General features: G+C 42.4%; 1 protein-coding gene across 6 annotated transcripts in view; it reads left to right on the forward strand.

Annotated features, from left to right (window-relative positions):
- The window catches only part of LYPD6B (LY6/PLAUR domain containing 6B), a 1,153,451-nt gene that overhangs the window by 991,421 nt on the left and 147,698 nt on the right, over positions 1–14,332 (forward strand). For 5 of the 6 annotated variants that reach the window (XM_044074870.1, XM_044074871.1, XM_044074874.1 and 2 more), the window contains one exon: positions 954–1,091. In XM_044074870.1, the coding sequence (XP_043930805.1) occupies positions 1,065–1,091 (27 nt within the window). In that variant the 5' untranslated portion in view covers positions 954–1,064. Of the gene's footprint in view, positions 1–953; positions 1,092–2,855; positions 3,023–14,332 lie in introns of all 6 variants that reach the window. The other variant, XM_044074875.1, reaches the window with a different exon arrangement.

A 14,332-nucleotide genomic window follows, 5' to 3' on the forward strand; every position in this document is an offset into this window, starting at 1 on the left:
TAGAAATTTGAGTGGACTTTTGTGGTTGAAATGTTCTGAACTGGGCAGTTTTGTCATTATTGTTTCATGTGTTGTGTTTCATTGCCTACTGGAAAAATGTTCATAACTACAAATTTAAAACACGCTCAAACAAGTGGTGCTGTATTATACCAGGAATATAAATTAATGCAATCAGAGTGGTGAATCAAAGAACACATGCATGTATGCGTGGTCCTAAAAATGTGTGCAAGGGGCCTATAATTTGAAAACAGCCTGAAGTAAACTTTATCCATCACTGGCCAGATGAATTTTCTTTGAATATGGGTTTGAATGCAGTTTCAATGAATGTGAGTTTCAAGGGCAGAAAAGTTTTAATGCTAAATCTGTTTTAATTGTGAGACTTGTATTGCTTTGTTTAGCAAATGTCTACCAGTGTTTGCACTATAACATTTTAAATAAAAGTTTTAAATTAATCCAAATATCTGTAATCATTGTAGAAGTAAAGCAGAAAACAGTATGCACACTAAGAGGCTTCAACTGTGTTTATGGTAAACTGGGGAGGAATAGCCAAGTGATGAGACAGTGAAATGGCTACCGGGGGGGGGGGTGTATGGGGAGGGCATATCCTTTACCCTTCATAGGGCCCCAATTTACCATGATCTGGCTCTGACAGAAATGTTGTCCATAGCATGTTCCATGAGGTTGTTCTTTATGTAATCGGATTGTAACCAGAGTAATGTTGTTTTATAGATTTTTATCTGATGTTACCTTGTCCCTTTGTTTGTCTGAAAGAATATTGCAATTGTTTTGACACTTTTGTCACCCTTGCAAGGTATTTCTGTTTCCACCCTTGATAGTGCAACCATGAAGTTAGCATATATAAGTAAAGGAGAGCATAGGAATGTTTGTCCTTCCTCAAAAAGCATCATTTAGGTACAAGAAGAGTAATCCTTTCTGTTGTGTAACACTTGCAGGGAACGTGTCTGATGAAGGTCTACAGGCAGGATCCAGTGAGTCTATGAATACACCTGTCTCAGTCACTTCTACTAAATATCTGTCAAGGAACCTTGTGATTCTATAGCACTATGTTGTGCTCCAATTGCTTCCTAAAGGTAAGGTGTCTGTTTAATAAAACCCAAAATATTTGAACTCTTAAATGTTTTTAATATAGTGGGTTATTTTGTATTGATATAACTCATTCTTTAACTCATTCCCTCCAGTAGAGCTCTTTTGAGTGTGTACCTTTAACTCCTAGTGGGCGTGGCTTCAGCATTTAAAAATTGAAGTTACCACCGTACATTTTTAACAAATACCCATTGACAGAGGTCATATATCAATACAATTGTGTTTGCTATCATGTATGCTTCAAGATAAAATTTTCTGATACCTTGTATGTAACATGGTTTTGGAATTATTAATGGAAATATGAACAGGCAATATTTAACGCCTAGAGGAGCAGTAGGGTGTAACTGCAGAAACGCCTGGAGACGTCACTCTGCTGTAATGAGAGCTTTTAGAGCTTCAAGGTAGTAGTAAAAGGCATGATTTCTGACCTTACTTTGTAGCATTGCTGTAGTTCCACCTAACTGCTTAGCAAGCATAAAGGTCTTTCTGTAGAGGCTGTGAGTTTGGACTTTTGTATCATGATGGTCAGTCTCATTATCGAAAAGTGTGTGCACCCTTGCAGTCCCGAGGTGAAATATATAGCATTATACAGTGTGCAGCAGTTTTATTTATCATTTTTTGTCAGAGTAGGTAGGTCAATAGCAATGTGAATTTGGGAATATTGTAAGGTTTCAATAGCACATCTTATAAAACAGCGAAATTCATACGGACTTCCACATACTAGTGTAATCAGGGGTTGACCTAATTACTGCCTTGTATAATATGATATTTCAGTCCATTGAATGTGGAGATAGCCTACAAGGGACTGTAGCTGTGTAGCATGCAGCTAAAGGTCCAACCAACATGTTTCTCCAGATGAGCTTAAAATGTTGTGTTGTGTTTCATTGCTTACTGGAAAAATGTTCAAAACTACAAATTTAAAACACGTTCTAAAGTGGTGCTGTATTATACAAGGAATATAATTTAATGCAATCAGAATGGTGAATCAAAGAACACATGCATGTATGCATGGTCCTAAAAATGTGTGCAAGGGGCTTATATTTTGAAAACAGCCTGAAGTAAACTTTATCCATCACTGGCCAGATGAATTTTCTTTGAATATGAGTTTCAGTGCAGTTTCAATGAATGTGAGTTTCAAGGGCAGAAAATGTTAATGCTAAATCTGTTTTCATTGTGAGACTTATATTGCTTTGTTTAGCAAATGTCTACCAGTGTTTGTGCTATAAAATTTTAAATAAAAAGTTTTAAATTAAATCCAAATATCTGTAATCATTGTAGAAGTAAAGGGGAAAACAGTATGCACACTGAGAGGCTTGAACATTGTTTATGGTAAACTGGGGAGAAATAGCCAAGTAATGAGACACTGGAATGGGTACCGGAGGGAGTATGGGAAGGGCAGATCCTTTACCCTTCGTAGGACCCCATTTGACCATGATTTGGCAGTGAAAGAAATTTTGTCCACGGCATGCTCCATGAGGTTGTTTTTCATATAATCTGATTGTAACTGGTGTGCTGTTGTTTTATAGATGTTTATCTGACGTTACCTTGTCCCTTTGTTTGAATGAAACAAGATTGCAATTAGTTTGACAACTATTGTCTCCCTTGCAAGGTATTTCTCTTTCCACCCTTGATAGTGCAACCATGAAGTTAGCATATATAAGTAAAGGGGGGCATAGGAATGTTTGTCCTTACTCAAAAAACATCATTTAGGTACAAGTAGAGTAATCCTTTCTGTTGTGTAACACTTGCAGGGAACTTGTCTGATGAAGGTCTGCAGGCAGGATCCAATGAGGCCATGAATATACCTGTCTCAGTCACTTCTGCTAAATATCTGCCAAGGAACCTTATGATTCTATAGCACCATGTTCCAGACTGTTTCAGGGCATTATCAGAGGTGTGCTCCAATTACTTCCTAAAGGTAAGGTGTCTGTCTAACAAAACCCAAGATATTTGAACTCTTAAATGTTTTTAATATAGGGGTTTATTGTGTATTGATATAATTCATTCTTTAAGTGAGCTTTCAGAGCTTCAAGGTAGTACTAAAAGGCATGATCTCTGACCTTACTTTGTAGCGTTGCTGTAGTTCCACTTAACTGCTTAGCAAGCATAAAGGTATTTCTGTAGAGGCTGTGAGTTTGGACTTTTGTATCATGTTGGTCAGTCTCATTATCAAAAAAGTGTGTGCACCCTTGCAGTCCCGAGGTGAAATATGTAGCATTATACATTACACAGCAGTTTTATTTATCATTTTTGTCAGAGTAGGTAGGTCGATAGCAATGTGAACTTGGGAATATTCTAAGGTTTCAGTAGCACATCTTATAAAACAGCGAAAATCATAGGGACTTCCACATACTGGTGTAATTAAGGGTTGACCTAATTACTGCCTTGTATACTGTGAGATTTCAGTCCACTGAATGTGGACATAGCCTATAAGGGACTGTAGCTGTGTAGCATGCAGCTAAAGGTCCAACCAGCATGTTTTTCCAGAGGAAATTAAAATGCATTTTGAATTAGAGACTAGAACTGGAGATGAATCACATGAAGTTGAAAGCATATGAGAGAATGAATTAGGTTGAGAGAGAGGAGAAAAGCAAGAGATGAAAGAAGATTGAACCCACTGAGGAAGAAAGTGACACCATGACACAGAGGAGGAAAGTGACAGCATGAGAAAGAAAGGCAAGAGCAACATCGTCATGAAAAGGAACACCTCACCCCACATTAAATATGTGAGAAAAAAGGAGGGAGGACTCTGTCCTAAGTGCCTAGGTTATAACTAAAATATTTCCCAGTGTAAGGAGGATGAAGATGACTGATGGTTTTAAACAGGCATTTGAAAAGTATGTATAATCAACACCAGATTGACCAAGGGCTGTGTGTGAGGTTTTTACCTCTTAATTTCATGGCTAAAGTTATGCTTGTTACTTGTAATATGTCAGATGCAGATTATTAACTTTTATAAAATAAGGTGTGTCCTTTTGGTATGTTATATGGTGACAACTGAAACTTGAGGAAATATCAATAATATAGAAGGAAAGCAGAGCAGAGTGTTAGTGATTTCATTTCATTGGTGGATGAGTGAATAGACAGTGCTGGGAGACCTTATAATTAGAGAATATGTGGATCTGAGTGACAGACGGGGAATGTGCCCAAGTTGAAGAGATGGATAACAAGTGCCACCTCTGTTTAGTGAGCAGGACACAACTGCACAAGCGAGAACACATAGTAGCTGGTTTAAACAATCATATCAGGTTGCACAGGCAAAGGAGGACATTACTGGTTGCAGTACATGCTAAGATCCCGGAGTTAGATGTTTCCAGTCTAAGTGACACTCTCAGCAGAGGCAGGTAGAGGAACAGAAGTCACTTCAAAAAGCTAGCAGATGTAGTACCAAAACAGTGGTGGATTGTCTTAAAAATTATTTTGCTCTAAATTACTATTAAGGGCCAGTGCCCTTTCATGGCAGAGGGTAAAGAAGCTGTTGCTAAGAGGAATACCGCAACAGAAATAATTCTTGCGAAACCTGCATCTGTTACTCCACTGCACTTAGTGACATGGAATAGGCACCTTTTCATGTGCATTGGCCAGGGTTCATTTGAACTAGGAAGGGGGCAGTGTGATATGTAGGTGGCAGTGTTTGATGATATCCTTCCTTTAAGATGTCCTGATAGGAAATTACTTCTATGATGCAGAACTCTGTGTACGTGCAGTTTCATTTGGGAGGTCATAAGAGGGAACACTCAGCCAGTGCCCACACCTCCTGTAGAGGTTGGTGCTGTGGTTATTTCAGAAGACCAAGCCTGAACTAGAGCTGTAGGTGTCAAAAGTCTTTGTAGACTTCCTATAGAATGCTTACTGGGATGGATCATGAAGAGAGGCTGCTGTGTATATTTTCAGCAAAGTTGAGCTTTTTATCTGGCAGAAGACTTGTGGACCTGACCCTCTCAACAACTTGGCCATCTGGGTGTATAATAATATGGCACATAACAAAGAATCAGCAGAAAAATTCATGGAGTCAGATTTTGATGTATTTATTAACAGACCATTAATTTTGACCATATTTGAGAAGCTGTGAAGTCTGTAGCCAACTGTAAGGTTTTTAATTTAAGATGAGCTGTTGAATAGAGTAGTGCGATATCTTCAGCATAGGTTCATTTTTCTTTGGAAAGCAAATTCATAACCTCAGTAAAGATAAACCACTTTGTTGGGACTCTCGTGTTTCATAAAATGACAATATAATATATGCTTGTGGGATTTGCACTAATTAAGTAAGACAAGGTGAACTGAGTACTCATCAATATTTAGCTCAAGAGGAAAATTCTTTAATAGTGCCAAAAGATTTTGTCATGGCTATAAATGCAGCTGTACATGATTGGTTGAAATCTGGAACAGACAAGAAGATCATCATAATTATCACTGTTGCAATAGCCTTAGCTATATGGGTTATATTCTGCCAAGTATGTAACAGCTGGCCAGTTTGCAAAACTTCAGGGCACCTTCCATGCATTCAAACCATTAGACATGTCAAGCAGAGCTGTATAAAAACACATGATCTGATATTGTCAGTGTTTCATCTTGTCCTCACATACGGGAGACTTGGCCATTACTAAGCTTGTGGCAACCAAAAAGCACTTAGATACCTTCCCTTACCCACAGTGCATCTTTCCCTGTTACCTCAGATCTCATTTGCCACTTTGCAAAGACATGGTCCAATCAGCTAGCTCTTAGATTTTCAGGTCATATTATTATAATAAATTCTCTCTGTAGTCTTATTTCTTCATTTTTTTAGCGTATATATCCTTTTTGTGTTTCCCCCTTGTTTCTAAAAACCTTTTTAGATAATCACTGTTTTTTTAATTAGGTTACTTTTACTTTCTCTCTCTCTCCCCCTCCCCCCTTTTCTCTCTAGTAACCCTTTTTTTATAAGTTACTCCCCCTTCCCTTTACCTTTAAAGGTATTCCTAACTACTATCGTTAGTAGTCTGTCTTTTACCGTAAATATATATATACAAACACACACACATAATCTGTATAAAAATGTTTCCTTTTTTCCCCCGTCTTTTGGCTTTAAATGTGAGTGTGTACATGTGTGTTTTCCATCCATGTCTTTTTTCCACATGGTGGAGAAGCAAGACAAACCAGCAGGATTTAAGAAATGGGCATCCTAAGACAGTGTAGCAACTGCCTTATGTACACGGAAAACCCTCTGCTACTACCACCTAGGAACACAATATGTGAGAGATGCAATTACATTAAGAACTAGAATTTTTGCTGTCTCAGTCACAAGCTGGTGCATCTGGCACTGAGAAGGTTGTCTGCACAAACACCACACCTCTAACACCATATACACTGGTACAACACACTCCTACATATGTGGAGGTCCTGAACAAAAACATACCTAAACAAAAGAGACATCCGAAGCAAACACACACACGCACATTACAACTCACAGCACCAAGCATCACACATAGTACACAGGCCTGTGTCTCTCAGTCTCTAAGGCCCAGCCACAAATCCAACATACTATTCATAGGAGGCTCTATTGTGAAACACACAGATGTGCCCTTCACCAGGCTAGACATGGAGAAATTAACAGTAAGTTGCTTGTCAGGTGTTAGTCTGCCATATCAGATATACGCTAAAGTCCCTTAACAGCAGGTACTGTTACGACTCTGTCCTGTATGAAAAGAGACATAATTGAGCTCAGTGAATATGTGTCCCAGGCAGGTATGTCCCTAGCCATAAGCAGCATCTTGCCATCACCCAGAATGATGCATCAATACAAACAGAAAATGACTGACTTTAACAATTGGCTTAGTTTGTGGTGTCATTCCAAGGGGATCTAGTACCCGACAGCCTGGGAGGACATGATTGACAGACCACAATGCTGTGCCAGAGATGGCCTTCATCTGTCTCCCCTGGGCTTCAGGCTACTGGCAAAGGCTTTTGCCTACCCCATAGTGCCTTTTTTAGGGAAGGTCATGAGCACAAAATTACCAACATGAAAAATTCTTCTAAATGAAATTTAAAGGTCATGCTGCTAAACGCTAGGAGTGTTAGCATGGAACTGCACTCATTCCAAGCATTCCTTCCATGAAGGATGTCAACATTTGTGCAATCACTGAAACCTGGTTTAAACCTGCGGAGAGCACCCCAGCCTTACCAGGTTACTCATCCTACCATACTTTCAGACTCCAAATGCAAGGCTACAAAGCCAAAGGAGGTGGAGTTTCAATATTTATCAAAGACATACACACCTCCAGGCTGGTCAAACTATATGATGCACAGGAGACACTCCCAAGTGCAGTTAACTGTTGACAAAATACCTATTCAAATCATAGCTAGCTACAGACCCCCAACCATGTCTCAAGACGCCCACTCCACATATCTGGACTAATTTGAATCTATCAAGATTCAACCCTCTACCCTGATCCTGGGTGATGATAACTACCCAACCGTAGAGTGGAAGACCTATTCTAGCCCAAACATGAATGCCCAGAGATTCCTTGACTTTGTCAGTGCCAATGCATTGGATCAACTGGTCGACACCCCTACCAGATGAGAAAATATCCTGGACCTGGTACTAACCAACATCAGTAGCCACTTTAGCACCCCTACAGTGTCATCCTCCTTGGTAAGATCTGACCATAAATTGATCACCTTCAAAGTCACCATCTCCCCTGCCGCCCCCCCCCCCCCCGTCAGGGTCAAACAAAAAAAAAAACTTTTCTAAAGCTGACTACAATCACCTGAGAGCAGGTATAAACAGCTTCTCAGCCACCAACTCTTCATAAGGAACTAGCATTAATGTCCAAGCCTACACCAAAAAACCTGTTTGAACACCTACATAGCTATATGGACTCGGCAATAACTGATAGGACCAAATCATCTTCCTCAAGGAAGAATAAACTTGTCTGGTGGACAGCAGCAATAAACAAACTCTACAATAAAAGGAAAAAATTGCTGTCCAGGACCAAGAAGGAGCAGGTGCCAAGTTGGAAGCAATTTCTCCTTTGTCTGAACAAGCAAATAAGGTTACTGGTGAAATCCTGTATGGCTAACTTTGAGTCCAAACTGGCCACATCCACTAAGGACAGTCACAAGACCTTCTTCAAATATGTCCACAGTCTGAAAGGTAGCACCCAAATCTGCTCTGAACCAGTGGTCAGTAACACCACATACACAAACGCAGTAGATATAGCCAACTACAGGTTCAGTGGAAACTTCACCGCCCTGTCCCCCATCAGTAAACCAGGACATTCCCAGCACCTGCCCCCCTCCCCTCATCACCACGGAGCAGGTGTTTAATGCCCTCTCAAAGGCAAAAAAATACAGTTTCCATGGGACCTGACAACATCCCTGGCTGTATCCTACATGGACTCGGGCATGAGCTGTCAACTGCATTACGCACCCTATTCAACCAAAGTCTGAGCACCAGCTTTGTCCCAACCGAATGGATGATGGCCACTGAGATCCCTCTACACAAAGGTGGAGCATACACTGACCCAGGCAATTATAGGCCCATCAGCCTAACTAGCCTAATCTGCAAGGCCATGGAATGCATTATCATGGACTTTATAAACCAGGACATTGGCAACCTCCAAAAGCTTGAAACCACACAGTTTGATTTTGTCAAAGGGAGGTCATGCCTGTTAAACTTGGTTGACTTCTTCAAAACAGCACCAAAGCCATGGACGAGGGGTAGACTGTGCACACCACCTGCCTTGACCTAGCCAAAGCCTTAGACACTATTCCCCACTCAGGCATAATAGATAAACTCTCCCAGCTAGGCATCAGCTGGTTACCAGATGGGTAGCTAACTGGCTCACTGATAGAACCCACTCCATTAAAATAGGAGAAGCCACCTCTAGTAGTAGACCCGTAATGAGCAGTGTACCCCAAGGATTGGTCTTGGGGTCTCTGCTGTTTAGGATATACTTTTCTGAGGTGCAAGACAAAACCAGTGGTTTGTGGCTGACCATGTTTTCAGATAAATTCCCCTAGTGATGTTAACATCCTCCAAGATGGCCTTACCCAAAACTAATGGCTGGTGCCAGAAGAATGGCCTCAAACTGAATGCCAAGAAATGCATCATTATCCCTTTGGGGAAAATGGGAGTCCCCACTAATTATCACATTAATAACCATGTACTAAGCATGCAGTCAGTTGTGAGGGACTTGGGAACCCAGGTTGATAGCAAATTGACTTTTGGCCACCATGTTGCCTCCATTGTACTTTTTACATGGCCCACCTCATAAGTAAGGGTATCAAGGAACAAGGAGGTCATAACATCCCTGTACTCCTCCCTTATCAGACCCATTATCGAATACGTTGCCCCCTTCAGCATGTACCTTGCCAAGCACATGCAGTAGCTGGAGAGACCACAGAGGTTCCTGACCAGGAAAATCCAGGGTCTCAAACACCTATCATATACAGATAGGCTAAATGCCCTGTCTCTCTATTCAGTCTCATACAGACTGCTCAGAAGTGTCCTGTGTCTGGCATGCATGGTCATCTCAGACCCAACCTTGATGGAGTTACTGCATATCTGTAAGTCAAACTCCACTCGAGCAACCCTCAGACAAAGTCTCAACCTGGTCTGTGACATTAATAAAACTTGTCAGTGGAACACATTTCTGTCCCAAAGACTCCCCCATCTATGGAATAGACTCCCCTCTCCATGTCAAGAATAGTACCTCTCTAGCCCTCTTTAAGAGGAACCTGGATGACTGAATGGGAAACATAAAACACACCCCTGGGATCCCAGCTGTGTCCCTTCTGGACAGGGAAAACAGGTGCTGCCTTTGTGGGAACATGGGCAAAATTCTTGGCTAGGTTTATAAGGGCCTCTGGGCCAATAGCCTAGTATCATCCTATAAATGCACAAAGTGCGGTCATAAAATTCCTTTTAGTGATACGCACTCCATGTGCATTTATTGTCTAGGGCCTTTTCATTTACAAGAAGATTGTACAGTCTGCCATTTGTTCTATCACCAAGCTTTGGTTGAGAGAAAAAATATTTTGAGATGCAGGCTGCCATCTGCTTTTGAGGAGGCTACTTCTGGCAGTTGGTCAAAATCTGTGACTTCTTCCAAATCTAAGTCTGCTCTTTCAAGCCGTGTTCTTCCCCTTCCTCCAAAAGTGGTGACAGAGGAAAAAAATAGGCCTTCCTCGGTTCTAACAGACACTTCAGAGCTAAAAACTAAGACGTCAAAATCTCCCAAGTCTGTGGAATCTGCGACTCAGAGCCTTCGGCGCCAAGCATTCCTATGTTGGATCCAACTTCTTCGGCTCCAACTCTATCGAGTAAGGATAGATCACATACACTGATGTCAGATCTGACATTGAGCACATTTAAACCAATTATGACACTTCCTATGACTTGTTCCTTCGAGGGTACCATCTCCATTCTTAGGTGGACTGAAATCTCCATTAGTGTCTTCTTCCCATTCAACAAGGAGCCTTACTAAAGAAGATGTGGAACGGATGGTACAGAAGATCTTGTGGGTGTAGGGCATCACTAAGTCCCCCTCGGCCTCGACCCATGCTGTTCTAGGTCCATCCAAGCCATCTACTCCCCCCACTTCCTCCTCCTCCAACTTCAGGGTAAGCTTCAGAGTCGTCATATCTGATACGCCCAGTGCCTTTCAGCTCTGATCCGAAGATGCCTTTTTCCTCTGATCAGAGCTTTGCTCAGAGCTGTTCGGCCTTTTCAGAGCCAGAGAGTTCCCAGAGCCACAGTGAGCCTCGTGAACCATGAGTGTGCTCAACTCCCAAGCTTTTGATGCACCTCAGGACTTCTGCACAGGTGAGATCATCTCTGGCTTCTACCCCCGGCAAGCTGTCTTCTGGACTGGGGGGTCCCCATTCCAAAAGCATGGCTTATTGGAGCCAGAGTCATCCTCCACTCAGGAGCAGTCAGCCTTTGGGGCTCTGGAGAGTGCTATAGCTGCCACTGCATCTAGAAGGTCACTTGCCCCCTCGTATCCTCAATCCCAGCAAGATACCTTGCATTCTTCTTCTGTCCAGGATGTTCCACAGGGACAGTGGGACTTCAGGATCCAGGATACCCATCCAGGTACCCATGCTTCTTCTAATACTTCCTCAGAGTACCCCATTGAGGAGGTCCCTTGGAAGGCACTTTGCAAGAGGAAGCATTTAGACTCCATGGAGGAGATGGCCTTGGAAGATACCAACCTCGATGAGGGAGAAGGATCCTCATGGTTTCCTTCTGAGGTTGTTTCCTTTTGGGAGATTCTAGAGATCCTGAAACAGAGATGTGGCTGTCAGCCAAGTAATCCTTCACCTGAGGAGTCAATCTACCTGCCGGTCTTTGGTTCCCAACCATCTACATCCTAGGTGACTCCACCCACTGATGAGCTCACAGGTTTGATCTCTTGGTGGGTGTGGGAGACCCCGGATTCCATTGAACCTATTCTTCAGAGACTGAACAAAATTACCACCCCATCTGGAAGGCTTTCTGGACAAAAGGGGTTGCAGTAGATGCCATGTTCATGGTGGCTGCAACCAAGAAGGAACTTACAGAGGAGAGATCAGCTATTCATCCTTCTAATAAGGATTGCAGATGATGGATAGATACAGGAAGCAAGTGTTTTCTTCAGTGAACTTTGCCTTGCAATTGATGATAACCTTTCTAATTTCACCAGGTTGCAAAGGGATCCAATCAAGGAACTGTCAGATCCCCTTGAAGGAGCAGTAGCTGAGGGAGCAAGAGAAAATGTAGCTTCCCAGTTAGCAACCCTGCATTCTGTATCTAACTGTTCCATGAGGCTCATCGTGCATGCAGCCAAAGGAACGAGTAGAGGGCCGGGTTATGGTGTTTCTATGAGGAGGCATGCCTGGATGTGCCTGTGCGGTTTTGTAGAGCATTTATGTCTTCGTTCACCAATGCACCATTTGACAGCTCTTCACTTTTTGGTCCCAAGGTCAAATATATGCTGCCCAGGTGTGAAAAAGAAGGTAGGACTCTTTTTGCCTTGGACATACATTTTTCTCTCCTCAGAGACCTTATCCTAGAGATCAGATAGGCAGCGGAAAAATGTGGTTCAAAACGTCTCAGGTGTCTTACTAGGACACACATGGAGAGTTTTTCCCCAGAGGCAGCGGGGGGAACAATAATGGAAGACACTACTCTCGCGGCAGAGGAGGTCCACAAAACCAAGGGTCCCAGGAGTCTTTCATTGGGAAACCCTTTCATTGCTCTTGAAAGGAAGCCCAATTGTCCATCTCTAGAGGCAGTTGGGGATCAACTCTCCCTGCACTGGAGATCCTGGCAAAAAATAACTTCTGATATGTGGCTGCGCAGGATAATATCCAGGGGTTATCAAATTCCCTTCTCTCAACAACCCACCCAACAGGAAAGTCACAGATTTTCCACCCAGTCAAAGGGATTAAGCAGTCATTCAAATTCAAAAACTGCTGGAAAAAAGAGTCATCCAAGAGGTCCCCCAAGACCAGAGAGTATTCGGAACTTACTCAAGATTCTTTTTGGTCCCAAAGAAAACAGGGGACTGGAGACCAATTCTGGATCTTACCAGATTGAACAAGTCAGTACAATACTGCAGTTTCAGAATGGTCATGGTGCAGTCCGCACTTCCTTTTCTGGAACAGGAAGACTGGATGTACTCTGTAGAGCTTCAGGATGTGTACTACCATATAAAAATGGACAGACGTTCCAGACGATAACTACACTTCCAACTGGGAGCCAGTTATTACCAGTTTCAGAGCATTGCCCTTTGGTCTAATGTCCCTAGTGTGTTCACAAATGCATGGCAGTGGTGGTAGCTCACCCGAGAAGACAAAGATTCTGGGTGTTTCCTTATTTAGACAACTGGCTCATATCCACTCCAACCAGGCATCTACTTATCCATGCAAGTGACTCTGTTATTCAAGTCTGTACAGAACTAGGCATAACCATATATTACCAAAAATCACATCTGAACTCTTCTCAAACTCAGTGTGGAAATGGGCAATCTCATCCAACCGCTTTCTTATAGCAACGCTCATTTCGGGAAAGTCCACCGTGGTAGCGGACAAGTTGAGCAGATCCATTCTCCTGCCTCATGAGTGGGTCCCTCAACCAGACATTAGCAGAGGACATTTTCCACAGATGGGGCCAGCCTTGCTGTAACTTCTTTGCTTCTCTACTAACAACAAATGCAGCAGCAAATTTACACTAATCCCCCCACCAGGTGACTCCCCAAGAGATACATTGTATGCTTTTCCCCCCATCCCCTTGATTCCCAAATTCCTTCAGAAAGCCAACATGTTGAAGAAAACTGTAATCCTCGTTGTCCCATACCGGCCGTGACAAATCTGATTTCCATTCCTCTGGCCTTGTCTACAGAAGGAACCCTGGATTCTGAAACCCATTCTGGACCTTCTGCCATATCCAACAGGAATGATTAATCTCAAACTGACGGCTTGGTTCCTCCAGTTCCTTTGATTGCCAGACAACCCATGCTCTCCTCACTGGTCCGCCATTTTTTGATGCCCTCTTATAAGTCATCCACTCAAAAACTTTATAGGAGTAAATGGAAGAGGTTTGTAATTTGGGCTCACAGCATAATGTAAATCCTGTCACAGCTCCTATTCACTCTGTTGTAGAATTTTTAGCCCACCTTTTCAGTAATGGAGCAGCTGCTTCTACAATTAAGGTACAATTAGCACCCAATTCAGATTTTCACATTGGGATGGATAACTTCTCTCTCATGTAGAAATCTAGGTAGTTATTTTGGGAGGTGCTCTTTCTACGTAGGGTGGATTTGAAGGTCTTGGACTGGGGATCCAGGATTAATTCCAGATCTAGAAACTGGACTTGGGTTGCTCTTCCTGAAACTGTGAACTGTAGGAACCGGATGCTGGTTTCAATCTCCTGAAGGAAGGTTTCCAGCTCTGACTGATGTGTGTGTGTGTGTCTCTGTGTGTGTGTGTGTGTGTGTGTGTGTGTGTGTGTGTGTGTGTGTGTGTGTGTGTGTGTGTGTGTGTGTGTATATATATATATATATATATATATATATATATATATATGTATAGGTTCATAGGTAGGTACTAGGCTATCGGCCCAAGCCTAGCCAAAAAATGTACCCTGGCTTTCGCCACCCAAGAAAATTATTTTCCTGTGCCCCTGTCGAGCAGAGTCACAGAAGTGATCCCCGGGGTGAATTTCCCATTTCCCATCCAATCATCAAGATTTTTCTTGAAGAGTGCT

The sequence above is a fragment of the Protopterus annectens genome, chromosome 6.part0, assembly GCF_019279795.1.
Source record: "Protopterus annectens isolate FY-2018-M chromosome 6.part0, PAN1.0, whole genome shotgun sequence".
In the NCBI taxonomy this organism is placed as follows: Eukaryota; Metazoa; Chordata; order Ceratodontiformes; family Protopteridae; genus Protopterus; species Protopterus annectens.